Source organism: Python bivittatus, unplaced genomic scaffold (assembly GCF_059951505.1).
Source record: "Python bivittatus isolate LINGU-HERP-01145 unplaced genomic scaffold, Pbiv_v1 ctg000610_np1212, whole genome shotgun sequence".
Classification (NCBI taxonomy): Eukaryota; Metazoa; Chordata; class Lepidosauria; order Squamata; family Pythonidae; genus Python; species Python bivittatus.
The window spans coordinates 1,002,963-1,019,772 of record NW_028277088.1 but is presented as its reverse complement, the minus strand read 5'-3'; the positions used below and the strand labels follow the sequence as shown (position 1 = coordinate 1,019,772).

Sequence of the window (16,810 nt, the reverse complement as noted above, 5' to 3'; positions counted from 1 at the left end):
AGAACCCTAACTCACAAAACAGTTGCCTCCACATCCCAGCTGGTGGATCTCCACCCATGCAGCTGTAAGAGGAATATAAGCAGCCAGTATGGTGGAGATCCACTGGATTTCCCCAGCTTCAGCTCCTCAGTTCCTGCTGCACCTTCTGGATCACGAGCTTTGGAGACCGAGCTACACTTTGCACTCCATCCACCCCAGGTGCAACTGTATGGAAACCGAAGTTTATTTTCCCCAGACCCTTTCCTTACATCGATCATCTGCTACACTTGCTCAGACAGATAATTTCTTCCGTTCCCCCTTCTAAAACCCCAAATCTTGACTGCAACCCCAAGTTACTGGGAACCCCTTTCCCAGGAATGTTCACCTGGGAACATCAAAGGGCTTCTGTAGCTGCAACTTGTTTCCTCAAACAGAATTTTGTCTTCTGTCACCCCCATGGCTCACTTTACCTGAAGTCTTTTGTTTCAGTCAGCCTTCTCCAACCTGGGCACCCCCAGAGGGGTAGAATTCCCAGAATCCCCCAACCAGCATGGCCCCTGCCAAAAATTCTGGGAGTTGGGGGAAGGCTCATTTCTCCCACGAATCCCCTTTGGGCACAACGCCACCACTCCGCCCCATTCAGGAAAAAACCATCCGACCTGCTCGGGTCTGCCTGTGCTTCGGGGTAGCAAAGCGATCCCACTGAGCCACAATGATGGCGGAGATGCCCAGGACGCAGACAATGGAGAGATAGATCAGTCGAGGCTGCGGAGAGCAGTAGAAGGAGTAATACAGCCAGGGCACAAAACTCCCCATGATCAGCAGGGCGATTCCGGAGTAGTCCAACCTGGGGAGCCAACACCACAGGGAGAGAGCGGGCTCAGCACCAAGCGGGTAGAATCACACAGGGGTATTTGGCCAGAAAAGACATTGTTGATGGTCCCCAAGACAGACTGAGAAGGAAGGACCTGGTGGGCAGATGAACAGAACAGAAGCTGTCTTTACCCCAGATCAGCTCCCCTGGCCCCCGGGCCAAGCCTCCTCATCGGAATCCCCCCACCTCCTCCAACTGCTTCTCCTTAGGAGGTGGGTGAGTTTGCATGGGCAGAAGGCAGGCCCCCCCACCCCTCGTGGCCCCATTTTGGCTCTTGGGCTTCTTTTGCAGCTCTCCCTCCGGCTGATCCGTTCTCTCCCACCATTGCTTCTCTCATTCCGAGGAGGAGGAGGAGGAGAACGGAGCCAGGGCACGTTCTTAAAGGGGAAATTCTCCTCGGGTGGGAAACACCCGTCTTGGGACAGGCCATGCACAGGGGCGAAGGCCAAAATCTATCTGGGAAGATCTCTGAATAAGCATTGAGCTGACCTGGAATTGGGAACATGTTGTTTTCCTGGCAACGAGACAAAACTATTGTGCACCACCTTCTTCCCCAAGTTTTTTCTAGCTTCAAGGCTAGCCAGCAGCTCTGAGATGACCTATCGTTATTCCATTAGACTAGGGTTCTTGGCAACTTTAAGACATGTGGACTTCAACTCCCAGAATTCCCCAGCAGGGTCTGCCTACCTGACTTTGCCCCTACTCCTATTCCTATTCTTCCAGCTTCCTGCCCACAAACTAAGCCTGCATGGAGGAAAAAAAGAAAAACCTGCATATTTCTCCCAGGGTTATTTATCCGACACTCAAGGCAAAACAAAGGGGAAAAATAATCAAGAAAAGAAGATCAGTAAATCGTAGCCTGAACACTTTCCAGCCGCAACGGCTGGAACAAAACATTTCGATGATGTGCATCTCTATGGGCCGATTCGGTTGAAGCTTCTCCAGGTCTAGGGCACAGAGGCTGGTTTTGCTCTTTGGGGGATGAACCAGTTTTGCTGCTGTGAAGAATTAAGAAACACACACAGCTGCTTCCAGCCAGGCCCATTCTTTCCCCACCCCCCCACTTACTTGGAGAAAGTCCGGGACACCTTTTCCGAGTGACAGTAGACAGTGTGGAACAGCCAGGAGAAGCTGAGACACAGGACGGCCCCCAGGAAGAACATGCCGAAGACCACCTTCTCCTGCAGAGGAGCCAGGAAGTACATGTTTGGCCGGAGCATGGTCAGGACTCCGAGGCAGAGGAAGAGCACGAAGCCTGTTTGGGAAGAAGAAACGGGGGAGTCAGCCGAGGTGGGAGAGGTCCCGTCTCAGAGGGGCTCTGTGCAAGAGCAACGGAGCGGATGAAGAGGCTCTCCATCTCTGGGGCCGGGGCACGGACGACAAAACTGAAGGGCAAGAAGTCAAACGCGATGCTTCCTTGGCCCTCTTCAACCCGCAGCTCCTGCTCTTTACTGAGATCCCTTCCTCCAGTGTGGCTCGATGCAGTTTGCTTCTAAAAGTGTGCCCTCCTCCAGGCGGGCTTCGAAATGCTTACAGGCATTGCAGGGCTTCTACACTGAGCCTCTTTCTCCCTCTCGCAACTCCTGACAGCTCCCGAGGCAAACAGCTGCCAATAAGCGGGCAGAGCTGTTGACCCAGCCGTGAATGGGAAACTCTGGGGCCAGCCTGTTTTGCAAGCTAAGACCGGCATTTAGCAAAACTCTCTCTTGGCAGAAGTTACAGCAGAGGGGGTGGGGGAGACTGAGCAAACCAGCGGCTTGCTTTATCCCCCAACTTTGGAAATTGGCGTTTCAAGGGGTTTCCTTTGCTAACCGCATGGGTCTGCTTCCGAGGTGGCCTAAGCTTGTGTCTGTTATGGATGATGGCTAGACTCCAAGACTGTCACTGAGACCTTGGCTTTCTGCTAAGGAATGTTAGGAACGACACAGAGGGTTGGAGTAGATGACCTTTGTGATCCTTCCAACTCCCTTCTAACAGTTCTGTGTGCTTTGACCATCATACTTAAGACCAACAAACCGCACGAATGGGTCAACCGTTGGGTATGTCATGGACCAGCAGCATTAACACAAGGGGGACATCCAACCCAGCCACCCTAACGTATCAAATAGTCTAAGTTGGCATCTCCCTCTCCTCCTCCTCCTCCTCCCTCGCCAGTCCCATCTCCCAGTTTACCATTACAGGTGGCAACTGATCCACCATCTTACAGTTAAGATTTGGGATAGCTCTCTATCATCTATTGTATGTTACAGCCACTCCAGTGTTATCAAGCACGGCCCTCCATAGCAGATGGTTTTTCTGATCGTTGCGAGCAAGCCGCTTGACAAATGGTCACCGCAGCAGCCCACAGGAAAGCCATCTGACCCCCCTCGGCGAGCAGCAGCTGAAAACCAACGTATTCCCAAGCCGGTTTAAAGTCTGCAGCAGGGAAAATAATACCTCTGCAGTGGGTGCTGAGTCATGTGACAGCCCATGAGATCCGCCAAATGCTTTAATCCACAAGACCTCACTCCGCTGCCCGCCTTGCCCAGCAAAACGTTAGTGCAACAGCGTGTTGTAAAAGGAAGATAAACGCAACAGGATCAGATATAGCAGCTTTCTCCGACTGGGTTGCGCTTTCTGTAAAATCCGCAGGGCATATCGCTCAGCCCTCCCTCCTAAAACGGCTCCCATTTAAGAATCCAAACTATACAGGAACGCAGTGGAAATCAAGAGGACAAATTTTTCAAGTTAACAGTCCAGGAGCACAGATATTAAAATGGGAACACCATCGATGGAATTCATTCGGCACAGACCCAAAGCATCTGGAAATCAAAAGGCAGGCTGAAATCAAAAGCACCTGAAAACCTCAGGTGGCTGAAGAACACTCAGGAGGAGACCTCTTGAACTTCTTGGAAGTCAGCACCACTCCTGGATCGAAGGTAGTCGAAAGACTCATGATGGCGCCACAACTGCGCGACTGAAGTCCTGCCCCTTTTTGGTTTTTCGGGGGGGGGGGTTGTTATTTGTCCTTTTGGACATTCAGGATCTTTCCTGATTTTGCTTTCTGATTTTACGGTCTTTAATTTCAGAATATAAGCCACCCAGGGTCATCTGAAGTTGGGCAGGCTCAAAATTTAACAGAATAAATAAAAATGATGTAGCAAAGAAGGAGTTAGATTAGGACTTGGGAGCCCCAGGTTCAGGTTTATCCTCAGGCCTGGAAGCTGCCTAGCTAACTTTGGGGCCAGTCCCTCCCACTCAGCTCAACCTACCTCACAGGGCTGTTTGGGGGGTAAAACTAAGGCAGGAGACCTACGTAGGCTGTCTAAATGCCCTATAAGAAAGGCAAGATATAAATTGAAGGAAGGGAGGGAGGGAGGGAGATAGAGACAGATATAGATATAGATAGAGATAGAGACAGATATAAAGATAGCCGAGACAAAGAACAGCAGTTGTTTTGGCTGGAGAAAAGGCCTTTGCAAATTTAAAACAGGGACAGCCCAAATCTGGGTTCTATCTGGTCAATTCCAGACTCACATCTTACTTGCTGATGCTGAAGCGCCAAAGGAAGGAAGATCTCGGGGGGAAAGGATTTGTTTGTTTGTTTGTTTTTGGCAGCCTGGCTGCAGAAGCCACAGATTGAGTTACCTAGTAAATGCGTCCAGATGTTGCCTGTCTCGGTGTGGATGCGGAAAATGCTCTTGAAGCAGGCTCTGAAAGAAGGCATGGGGGGCCGATGGCCATGCAGCAAGTAGTCGTTGTCCTTCAGCCAGTCAGGCAGGACATCGTAGGGGATCACCCTCCACCGGCCTTCCCAAACCTGCAACACACAAAGCCAGTGATGCCACCAGCCTGGCGGGGCAAGCCTCTCGCTGGGGCACTGCCCCTCCTGCCTTGGCAGCCCGGCTCTCAGGACTCTCTAGGCGAGGCTGAGCCGCTGTGTGCTAGTTCCTGGCCCCAAGGCAGACTCCCCGCCCTCACAACACACGGAGAAGGCAGCCAGGAGGGGCATAAACTGCCTCTGCCCCAAAAGGAGATGATCCTGAAAGGAAGGGGACACTCCCAATCCCAAAAGGAAGATTACAGAGGGAGAGAAGGAAATCCGCTGGTAGTATAATCTGAGCAGATCTCTCCCGTTTTAAAAGTAAAATCTTTCAGGGGGGCGGCAGGGAGCTGGCTTTCCTTTTAGGCAAAGCGAAGTATCTCTAACTTTGGAAACCCTCTAGGTCTCAGGGTTGGCTACCGCCTGTCTCGAACAAGCCGTCATTTCGTGCTGAAATAGCGGCTTGGCTGGCCTAAGGTCCTGGCAGGCTTGGCCAGCTGAGTGGCAGTCACGGCTGCGTCACAAAGACCCAGGGTTGCTGTCTCAGCCAGCACGACGCAAATCCGCTCTCGCTGCCCTTCCCACGGCTTAAAGACCCCCAGCCTGGCGATTCTCAGGCTTGTTCCAGGGTGGCAGCTGACCCGGCCAGTTCTCCTGCTTTGGAAATTCCAGCTCTGAACCTAACCCCCCCGCCCGCTCCGGGTCTGGCACCATGCCCAGGCTGCATTTTCCTGCGAGGAAGGAAGGTGCCCGCTGAGCCCAGCGGGAACCAGACCTGCTCCTTGCTCCGAGGGCCGCTGAACCAATTACCTTGTAGACAAACTCCTCCATCTTCTCCATGGCATGGTGAGCTTGCAGCGGGAGAGTCAAGACTCTTACTTCCTCCTCCTCCTCCTCTTGGGCAGCGGGACATGGCTGGCACTGAGCCTACGGAAAGAGAGCATCCCGAGGGTCAGACGGGGGGCCGGGGGGGCTCTCTGAGCCCAGAGCTACGCAGCCAGATGCATCTGTGATGTGTGTGCCCCCCGCCGGGCTTATGGCTTAAAAGTGGTATAATGGCTTCTTAAGTTTAGTTTGGGGATAAATGAATGGGCTTCGTATCTCCCTGCCACCCTCCCAAAATTACAAACTCAGAATTCTTTTATCGAGGGTTATATTGAAGTTACTTTCACTCTTACAGTTCTTTTCCTAGTCATGTGGTCATTGGGCAAAGGGCGTCTTTACTGTCAGCCCTTTGGGGTAAGCCAAGTCAGGAAACAGACTCTACAGGAATGCTGGACTTCTGGTTTATGGACAGAGGCTGTAGGAACAGAGTCTTGAAAGCCTGACTGTGTTTTCCCTCTTATACCCTAAGGCAGTGTTTCTCAAGCTCAGCCACTTGAAGATGGGTGGACTTCAACTCCCAGGATTCCATCCTGGCTGGGGAATTCTGGGAGTTGAAGTCCACCCATCTTCAAGTGGCTGAGCTTGAGAAACACTGCCCTAAGGAGTTATAGTGGAGTCATATGAATTTCTTTCTAATTTTTTCCCCATTTTCTAGACTTAAAACATGTTTTTGCCACTGCCACCATGTATTTTCTCCAGGGTCATCTCTGTGGCTCTCTCCCTTTCTGTTCTGTCTCTTATTCACTTGGAGCCCCAGGTGATTAGAGACAATTAAAAGTGTAGTTAACCACATAAGGAGACAGGTTACAGCACAGACTGTGGCTCTTTATCTGGATGCATTATTACAGAATGCGTGTTTAATTGACAAATTCTCTTCTTTTCTACATACCCATCAACCCTTTTCCTTTCTCTCTTTCTTTTAACGTCCATTTCTCTTTCTAGCTTCCCTTAATTTTAGGGTGCCTATCTTATGAAGAAGCAGCCAGTTCAGGCATTACTCGCTGTCGTCATCATGTTTCACAAAAAAAAGAGAGAGAGAGAGAAAGGTGTGCTTTTGCGAGGAAGCACCTTGGAGCAAGACACTGGGCCGGGCATGTGGAGAAAGAGAGGCTCGGGGGGGGAGCGAAGTTGCGACGACAGAGGCACAGATGCCCCTTCCCCTTCCCAAAACCTCAAAGATGATGAAAACGAAGGGAATGAGGTAGGATCACTTTGAGGGTGTGAGAGCCTGGGCTTGTCGCATCTGGCAAGCTGGCTACAGGATGCCAGCTTCACCCGAGAGGCACACCCTGGTTTCATGCGCTCAGATCCCGGATTTGCTGCAATTCAAGGAAAGGATCACAGCCAAGGCGAAGGAGGGCAACCCACATTGGCACATCAGTTTCCCTCCCTGGCTGAAGCCCAGGAAGGACACCGGCAGCGAGCCGAGGCCAAAAAGAAAGGACCCATTCTCCTCTTCGCCCAGTCCATTCCCCCACAAGAGCAGCTCTGGGGCCGAAGGGAGGAAGGATCGCCAGGGCTGAGCTTCCGTCAGCTGCATTTTTAGCCCGGGCAAGAAAAGAGGAGAGGCTTGAAATGAAAGGAGAGCTCCTACTGAAACGAAAGAGGAGGTTGGAGGCAAAAGGCATGGGGTTTGCACTGGACCACGAACGGATTTAATTCATGCTCTCAGGGTCATGCAGCTGCCCTTCCCTGGGTTTTGCGATGCGCGTCCCTGCTCAGAAACGCTTACAAAAATATATACACCCTGGGAAACAGGTCCCATGTGGAAAGAGCAGACAAAAATACTGAACAAAATGTCATGCAAATGTCACAGAAGGCAAACCAGGGAGAATTTTCCATCCTTAATCCTCAGTTATACTTTTATGGCCAGTTCTACAAATTGGTAACAGAGCAAGCAGGATTTAAGAAAAAAAAAACTGCAGAGGCCACTCTGTAAATTTCTAAGGAAATTTGCACGCTCCAGTTGCGGATCGGATAGTTTTGCCAAATCATCGGTTTAAAGCAAAGGCATTTGGCTCAATGCCCAAGAACTATATTGGTACATTAAAAGTGTGCATAACCTGAGCTAGGTCCACTCTCTTCAATATGCCAATATAGTAGACACTCCTATCATACCAGAAAGCTCACAGGACTGATTTTACTCACCTAGTCTGTGAAAATAAAGAACATGTTCTTTATTTTCACTGTGTTCTTTTCCCCCTTTTTGTTGGAGGCCCTGCAGCTCTCCTGGCAAGGTTTTTCAGAGGTGGTTTGCTGTTGCCTGCTTCCTGGGGCTGAGAGAGAGTGACTGGCCCAACGTCATCCAGCTGGCCTTGTGCCTAAGGCAGGACTAGAACTCCGGGTCTCCCCGTTTCCCCGCCTGGTGCCTTTAACCACTACACAAAACTGGCACTTTCTCTTAACTGTATGAATAAGATGAACAGTTCAAACGGCACTGAAGACCTTTTTAAGGTGGAAAAAACAACACAGAACTTTTCTTTAAAATACGGTGGCAAACTTGATGGAAGTTGAATCTAAAGATTAGAAGGCACTAATTAGGAGCTGCAAGATATTTATGCTTTCCCAGCAAGGAATCTGGAAAATGTAACATCCTAGGCTGAAGAGGGCCAAAAGTCTTCAGGATGAACTGGGAAGTTATTTTCCATCACAAATTCAGATGCAACGCTTTGCAGAAGTAAACAGATGTATCTGAAAGGGAGCGTGCTGAAGTCAATCCTTTTACCTTCAGGTGACTTACAAAGGAATTGTCGCAAAGCTGATTCAATACGCAGGTCTTTAACATTGATTTTTGACATCAATGGTTGGAAAGCTACTTACGGTGGCCGAATTAGCTGCTCCCGGATCGCCCTTCTCCTCTAAAAGGGGTCCAAGTTCAGCCAGCTCCACATCTTCTCGTTCTCTGCCATTGCCCGAAGGTGCACTTCCTGGACTGGTAGCCAATCCTTTGCGCGACGACATCTGGCCAGCATACAGGCACCAGGCCTTCTCAGGTGCAAAAGCTAACCAGCTCCAGGCCGCTGCGGCACCCACTGGAGTTCTCACTAGGAAGAACAAGTTATTTGCGAGACCAGCCTGCCTCGAGGTCCCCCCACTGCAGACACATCTTGCCTATTTTTTTTGTTGCCAAACAAGGAACATGCTACATATCATTCCTTTCATCCATTTCACGAGATCTAGCCCCTTGAAAGTATTGCGGTAATTCACATGAGCCTAATGGTGAAAGGAAGGAGGGAAGAAAAGGGATTTCTTTGCCTAAAGGTTATGCATCGTGGCACACGCCAACTAAAAGATGCACCCCCAATGCACAGAGGGAAGGAAACTTTTTCCAAGCAGCAGGCTCAAACAAGCAATCTCTGTGAGCACAACGCTTTTTAAAACTGTCTCCCAATGAGCCTTCTTTAAAGAAAATTAACATTTTTTTCATTAATGTCTCAATGAACGAATTAAATAACCACACCTTAGGCCTCAATGTGTGATTTCCAGTCTCATACGTGACTCCGAAACTGCTGAAGCTATATTCCCCCAGTTTACACTGCCTTCCCGGTTGTTACAAAAGTTTGGGCAACAGAGTGCTCAAGGCTGGATCAGCATCGGTCAGAGATGCTCTAGTGGAGCGTGCACCGAGAAGGGGGTGAACTAGATGACTCTAGGGATCCCTTCCACCTGAAAATGCACTCCTAAGAAAGTGAACTGGCCTCGCACATTTGAGACCTCAAAGAGCTCTGGGTTCAAAGCCATGCACAGTCAACATAACCATGCTTTATAAAAGCCTATCACAGCATTTCTTAGTTTGGAGAATCGGTGTGAATTTCATTTTCTGGAATTTCCCAAAAGAGCATGACTACTGCTGATATATTTATTCATATAATCCTCTGTATACTGCCTGGCCTGCAGCCCCATGAGCAGTTAATTGTAAGCATGACACATCAATTTGCCTACATGTTGCCCACTGACGCCATAAAAACAGAATAAGCCATAATTGTAAAATAGTCTCTAGCCTAAATGGCAGCCTGTCCACCATTACAGGTAGTCCTCAACTTACAATCATTTGTTTAACGACCGTTCAAAGTTACGACAGCGCTGAAAAAAGTGACTTACGACCTTCGCCGCGTCCCTGCAGTCATGTGATCCAAATTTGGGTGCTTGGCAACCAGCATGTATTTATGACAGTTGCAGCATCCTGGGGTCACGTGATTGCCATTTGCGACCTTCCTGGGGGCTTCTGACAAGCAAAGTCAATGAGGGAAGCTGGATTCACTTAACGACTGCCGCAAAAAGGTTGTAAAATCAGGCATGACTCATTTAACAACTGCATCACTTAGCGATGGAAGTTCCAGTCCCAATGGTGGTCATAAGTTGAGGACTATCTGTAATCGCCCTAAGCTTGTCGGAACAGGATCACCATTACAGCCTTCTGGATGGGTATCAGATTTCCCCACCCACCCAATGGCAATGCTGCCCCACAGGGTAGAGGTGGCCACCAAGAAGGATTGTCCCCAAGCCCTAGACCTCTTGATTCATGTGGGATGGGGACCCTCTACATCCCCTCTTGGAAAGGGGAAGAGGATTCTGCAAGTTCACACAGCAGGCAAGGGTGCCCAGATTGGGGGAAGTGACCAATGACACCATAATTTACCTGTAATTTGAAACTAGTCAAAATGACTCATCTAGCAATAAGTAGATGAGAAGAGATCCAAATCTCTAAGGGAAAAATAGCTTCTGTCCTGAAACAACGAACGACATCAGCTCCGCTGAAGCATAACTGGAGCTCATCTGGACAGACAATGGCAGGCATAACAGAGTAGAATACTGGAAAATTACAGACAGGCAGCGTAAGATGTGAAAAGATTAGAGCAAGCTTATTTTGGCAATACTGCTATCCTTCTTGGCGGGGGTAGCCTCTGATCCACCTTATCAGGCTGGGTAATTAAACAGTCAGGCCTGGTTCCTATGCAGATGGGAGACCACCAGGAAATACCAGGGGTGCTGCCTAAACCGGGAAGTCAATAAACAGCCTGTGAGAGAGCAGTAGCAGACTGCTGCGTGGTTCCCAAGAAAACCACACTGGTCCATCCATGAAATCACCAGGAGCCACATTAACTTAAAGGAGACTTGATTCTTTTTGTATATTATGCTAGCAGGACCACCTACCTCACAGGGTTGTTGTGGGGAAAAAATTGGAGGAGGGAGTAGTTCTATGTCTATCGCCTTAAGCTGCTGGAGAAATGGCGGGGCAGAAAATCTAAAGGGGACTGTGACTGATGCAGACTTTGGCTGACCAAGGATCTAATTCTGCTCTTTGAAGGCTGCAGTGAGATCAAAGAGAAGACAGGCCACATTCTTTGCGGGTCCAAGAAGAACCAGATGTTTTGACCTCTAAGGATGGAGGCACCTTCTCACCTGGACAGTTGGTGACCTGCAGCTATTAGCTCCTTCTGGCTGAAGAGGTGAATGATGGGGGCAGGGGGGGTGAAGGAGCAGGAGCAGGCGCACGTCCACCCTCCAGGGCTCAGAGGTCCCCGCTGTGGCTAAGCTGCTGCCGCGGCTAAAACGTCTAAAATAAAAGTTACATGGAACCCGAAGTTAATCAGTTGCTAGAGCTGTGGCTACATCAAAAAAAGACATTACTGGGAGCTCAGCGGTTCAGAGTACATTAACTTCCTCATTTGGCAATTCCCACAAAGCTCAATCTGTACTGGTGTTAATCTCCCCCCCGCCCCGCCCCGCCCCCGCCATCTTCAGGCCAGGAATAAGGGATTAATCTGCAATCCGAGAGCAGCAAAGAAAAAACCCAGGAGCCCCCCCAAAAATACAGTAAGAGCAACTTGCCATTCTTTGCACAAGGCAAACCAGAAGGCCTTTGGGTGGCTGAAAACATCCAAGGGTTACCTCCAGACACCATGGTTTAAAGAGAAACCACGGGGGGGGGGGGGGGGGAGGCGGCTGGGGAATTGATCTGTTACCTGCCTGTGGTTAGGAGAGGCCTTTTGCAAGATCATGCTTTACAGCTTCGCCCAGCTTGGCATTCTAGCTCTGCCACCCCAGAAGCAAGATTTCCAAGGATTAGAAGGGCGCCCTTCAGTTCTGCGGCACACGCAAAGCTTCTCTGACATTTCTCCAAGCGGGTGTAGGCGTTGTGCGAGCCTCCCTAATCACTCCATGTTTCCTACAGTTTTATTTTTGGGGCCCTTTCTCCATTTTCATCATCCTTGAGATCTAGGCTATGATCCTACCTCAGGCTCTTTAGGAAGCTGACCGAAAAATTCCCAGTTTTGATCTCCCTGATTCTCAACTCCCTTTTTCAAAAAGAGAGTTTGCTCTTGTTTTAAATAAGCTTGCACATGTGCAATTCACTCAGACTCACTCAGACATCTAGAGATGGAACCGTTTGCCAAAATAAAAATGCAGTATAAATTTAAAAATACATCATAACATGCAGAGATTTCACCAGCCGGATTTTGCTGGACAATCATCTCCCTGCCGCCCAGCCCAGCCCCCCCCCCCCCCCCGGTCCTCCTTACAGTGTAAATTCTGTTGTGCTGTGAGTTTTCTTTGTCCCTCCACGGGGCACCTTTCCTGCCCCGTCAACCACATTTTACAAGAGCCTGTACAATCAGAGAGCCATCCAGCCGAGAAAGAAGGACTTCCAGCATTGCATTGCTCAGGCACGTAGTTTATTTGTGCAATGGTCCACCCACGCGGTCCTGCTGGGCTCCCAGCAGCTCTGTCGTTCTGCTAAGGCTGCAGTCAGCTTTTCCAGCAGAGGAACCCAGAGCCCAACCAACATTTCTCGGGGATCCTGCACCTGAAGCTATTAATCAAAGCTCCAGAAGGCCACCTACTCTGCCCCAAAGCCACGCCAGGACAAAGATGGCAGACAGACTCTTTTCTCAGAGCGAGAGGCCACCCTGGTTTTGCAAAGTGACTGAAAATACCCCCTGCGGTCCCCTTCTGTGACCAGCAACAGCTACTGAACAGAAGCCACAGCAGTTTTGGGATCCCAGATGGGGATCAGTACCTTTGGGAGCATGTCAGCCACGTTCTCTGCACCGGGGAGCCACGGAAAAGGGCTGAGCGGTTAAAATGAAGCCCTTTGCTCTGAAACACAGGTCAGGGCTGGGGGAGCCGCAGAGGGTCCTCTGCTGTTCCACATCCAGTTAAGGGCACGGAAAGCAAGTTGGCTCTTTCCCTTGCTACCTAACTGCAACTCCATCCACCCCGCAGGCTGCCTGAAGATACTAGAGCAGTGCTTCTCAACCTTGGCCGCTTTAAGATGTGCGGAATTGAATTCTGGGAGTTGAAGTCTGCACACCTTAAAGCGGCCAAGGTTGAGAAGCACTGTCCTAGAGATTGAGTTAAGAATCCAATGTCTTTTAGGTGGCCAGTTAAAACAGCTTCCCTTACCCGGCCCTTTCAATGTCCTACCCATGCCCTGTTAGCTGCTAAGAGAAATTCTCCCTCGTATTTTGGTGCCTCAGCTTGGAACCCGTTTACGGAGCAAGGGCACTGTAGAAAACGTTCAGATAAAAGGGTTCTGCCCTGCTGTTCTGGAACGCACAGCTGCTTCCTTTTTCCACGGAAAGGAAGAGGACTGACCACATCTCTTCCTGAAAACCATTAGCACAGCCTGACTGTTGAAAAGACAACCGCAAATAAATGGAGAAGTTGAGTTCGTTTTCTTGCGCAACTTTACCGACTACAGGAAAGCGGGCCAGAGAAGTGTGTCTAAGGAACAGGCCAAGTTGTTGTGATATGCCTTACACACCTTTTCTCCAGAAGCAAAATGTGAAAGCCATTAACGCCAAGCCTGCTGGCTGTTTCTAATGGTGCCGTACACACCCGCCCATCCTGCCTTCGTCGCTAAGCAAAAGAACAGCCTGGTAGTTACGTTTCTCCATCCTTGGTTTCTTTGCGTTCAGACTTTAAATCACTTTCTTGGTTGCTAACATTTCATCTCCTTTCACATACACCTTCCCTCTGTCTCTCCAATCTGTCTCAAAAGGTTGTTGAGGAGTATAAATTATGTAGGAGAATATATGCATACAGGTAGACCTCGCTTAACATCCACTCGTTCAGCGACCATTCGAAGCTACGACAGCACTGAATGAGGAGACTTACGACTGGTCCTTATAGCTGCGGCTATCACAGCATCCCTGTGGTCACCTGACCGCGATTCGGGTGCTCGGCAACCAGCTCGCAATTACGACATTGCAGTGTCCCACAGTCACATGGCTGCCATTTGCAACCTTTCCTGCCAGCTTCCGACAAGCAAAGTCAATGGGGAAGCCAGCAGAAGGTCACAAATGGTGATCATGTGACATCACGCCTAGGACCATGCAGGATTCACCTAACAACAGCAACTGGAACTGCCATCATAGGTTGGTGTGGTCATGTGATATCCTTCGAACAGTCACTCACGCCCTTGTTATCTCCCAGATAGACTACTGCAATGCGCTCTACATGGGGCTACCCTTGAAGAGTATCCAGAAGCTACAGCTGGTCCAGAATGCAGCCGCGCAGGCTATTGTTGGAGCCCCAAGGAGGGCCCGTGTAACGCCTCTGCTCCACGAGCTGCACTGGGTGCCAGTTTGCTTCTGGGTCCAATTCAAGGTGTTGGTTATCACCTTTAAAGCCCTACAGGGCATGGGACCAGGTTACCTAAGGGACCGCCTCTCCCCTATGACTTCAACCCATCCCACCCGATCACACAGAGAGGGCTTGCTTCAGACCCCCTCAGTGAAAGAACGTCGACCAGCGGGGTCCAGAAGGCAGGCCTTCTCTGCAGTAGCCCCCGCTCTTTGGAACATTCTGCCCCCAGAGGTGCGATTGGCCCCCTCACTCCTGGCCTTCCAAAGGGCTTTGAAAACCTGGTTCTGCCACCTGGCCTGGGATGGGGTGGGAATACCTCAAGCATGGGGATGGCTAGCCCCATAGAGGCCTTCTGCCTTCAGCCTCAGATTTTTCATCTTCTTGGACTCTCCTTCTCCTTTTTAGTTATGTTTTTAACTAATGTTTTATGTATTTATATATATTCATGTTTTAATGTTTGTTGTGAGTCGCCCAGAGTTCCCCCACTGGGGGGAGATAGGCGGTTGAAAAATTTAATAACTAAATAACTAAAATGTGATGTCACACTTTACCACCACATCACTTAGCAACGGAGTTCCTGGTCCCAATTACAGGACTACCTGTATTGCATAAAGATGAGGAAAAAAGTATAGCAAAATTAAGAATTCAGATCCTGCTCGAACATCCACTCAGTTTCCTGTATAGTTCTGGACATAAGAGAATAGAAGCGCTGTGGTTTCTGTATATACAGCCCTGAATATACAGATCAAGTGCAAGCAATGATCATCTGAACCCTGCAGCCAGGTAAATTCCCTTCAGCTGGCTAAACACCAAACTATGATCTAGAGATGTAAACCAGACACAGCCTCTGCAGATGATAAGACAAATAAAACCAACCAAGAAACTTTCTGTAAAACTAAAGCACATTTCTAGAACCCTTTAAAGCTAACCTATTTTGGCAACCCTAGAATTAAAGGCCAGAAATGGAAAGAAAAACATACCTGCAGGAATAGAAAATCAACAGCACCAACTTCCAAAGAATGGGCAAAAAAGGGCAAAACACTTTAGTTACAAACAAACATCCCCCTATAATTTAAAGGAGGGTGGGGAGAGTCAGGGAAGGCTTTACCAGAAAGGTTTAAGCTTTGAGCTAAAGACCAGGGACATCCACAAGCAGAGAAACAAGCCGGCAACCTGGCCGGAGGTGCGAGATGTGGGCCCGTCTGCCCTGAACTGCTGAATGTACAATAAGCCCCTGATCCTCAGGAAGAAACTAACAGCAGGGAAGCAGAGCGAGTCGAGAGGAATCATTATGCCACAGGAGCCCGAGAGTTTGCCTGGTGCAAGGACTGGAACACATTCGGGAAAGAGAAGCCCTCCACTTCCCTGGATCATTTGCCCCCCCCCCGTGGAACTGCTTGTTCTCACATTCAGTTGGCGTTTAACCCGGGATTCCATATCCTGCACTCTGGAATGAGAAAGAGACAGGACAGATTTGATCCTCCTCCGTGCAAGATCTTGTCACTTCCTCTTCTCAGGGCTAAAGAGAGCCGCCGCAGCCGTCCAGTCGCTCTCCGGGGGACTTCGCTCCCAATCCCCCAACCACCCTCACTGCTCTTCCCTGGATCTTTCTAAAAATGCGGTGCCCCGCACGGGGTCTGCCCGGTGAGATGGGGTCTGCCCGACCCGGCGGAGCTATGACTTCCCAGGGTTTGAAAACAGTGCCTGGGTTGGCACGGCCCATCACGCCGCTGACCCAAGACAGCGTCACTCCAAATTCTTTCTCACGGGTAGCATTACAGAGACCCCCAACCCTCACCGTTAACTGGATTTCGGTCCTGGAGGGCCATCGTTTCCAGCCCACGACTCCACCCGTCGGTGTTTACTCCTGCTCGGGGCATTCGCGGCGCCTGCGAACGCGCGGCCCTTCCCTCGAGGCAAGCCCCGGAGAGCAGAGGGGCCCCCCGGCCCTCCGCAGTTCGACCTCGTCGCCTTCGCCCTCGCGCCGCCCTGCCCTGCCCTGCCCACGCTCAGCGGGCGCCGCGGCGAGCTCTGCCGAGGCTGCCCGGGACTCCGCGGCGCGCAGCCCACGCAGGAAATCGCCCCAGAGGGACGCGGCGCGGGCTGCGGGACCGGTTCTGCCTCATCCCCGGCGGGCTTTCGGGGATGCCCGCTCGCTTCCCGGCCCCGGCAGGCGTCCTGGGCCCCGAGGTCTCCCCAGACCTCGGGGCGGCCGGGTCTCTCCTCGCCCGCTCCCCCCGCCGGGCCTCCAGGCGGGCGCCGAAGCCCGCTGCCTGGCTGGCGATGGTGGGAGCGGCGATCCCAGGCGCCGGGCCGGGGAGCGGGTGCGGAGAGGCCAGGCCCGAGGAGCGCGCTTTTCCCAGAGGCCCAGCGGCGACGCCGGCGGGGGACGATGGGCGTTGTAGTACGGCACACACAAGACGAGGGGCCTCGACGCCTCACCGACCCTTCCCGGCTCCGGCGCGAAGCCTCACCTCCCGGTGGCCGCGCGGGCGGCTCCGACTTTCTCGCTGCAACGATCCCAAGCCGCCGCCGCCGCCGCCGCTACATCCCGCAGCGCCGGAAGCAGCTTCGCCGAAAGAGGCGGGCGCCGGCTCCGTCACGTGACGCGCGGGAGTGACGCGCCTTCCGCCGTCGGTGGCCAATATGGCCGACAGGCGCGCGAGTGGCTGACGGGA

The 16,810-nt window shown here is 51.1% G+C and overlaps 1 protein-coding gene across 2 annotated transcripts in view; it reads right to left on the bottom strand.

Moving 5' to 3' along the window:
- LOC103064456 (adiponectin receptor protein 1) overlaps positions 1 to 16,752 on the bottom strand; it is a 23,290-nt gene extending 6,538 nt beyond the window's left edge. Inside the window, exons 1-7 of one of the 2 annotated variants that reach the window (XR_015797779.1) lie at positions 16,607 to 16,752; positions 10,944 to 11,097; positions 8,361 to 8,584; positions 5,466 to 5,582; positions 4,481 to 4,652; positions 1,922 to 2,108; positions 639 to 826 (exon numbers count right to left, since the gene is read on the bottom strand). Coding sequence is in view for 1 of the 2 variants with exons in the window: in XM_088150304.1 (XP_088006430.1) it covers positions 639 to 826; positions 1,922 to 2,108; positions 4,481 to 4,652; positions 5,466 to 5,582; positions 8,361 to 8,501 (805 nt within the window). In the remaining variant the exon portion in view is untranslated. The remainder of the gene's footprint in view (positions 1 to 638; positions 827 to 1,921; positions 2,109 to 4,480; positions 4,653 to 5,465; positions 5,583 to 8,360; positions 8,585 to 10,943; positions 11,098 to 16,606) is intronic. The other variant, XM_088150304.1, reaches the window with a different exon arrangement.
- Between the last annotated feature and the right edge of the window lie 58 nt (positions 16,753 to 16,810).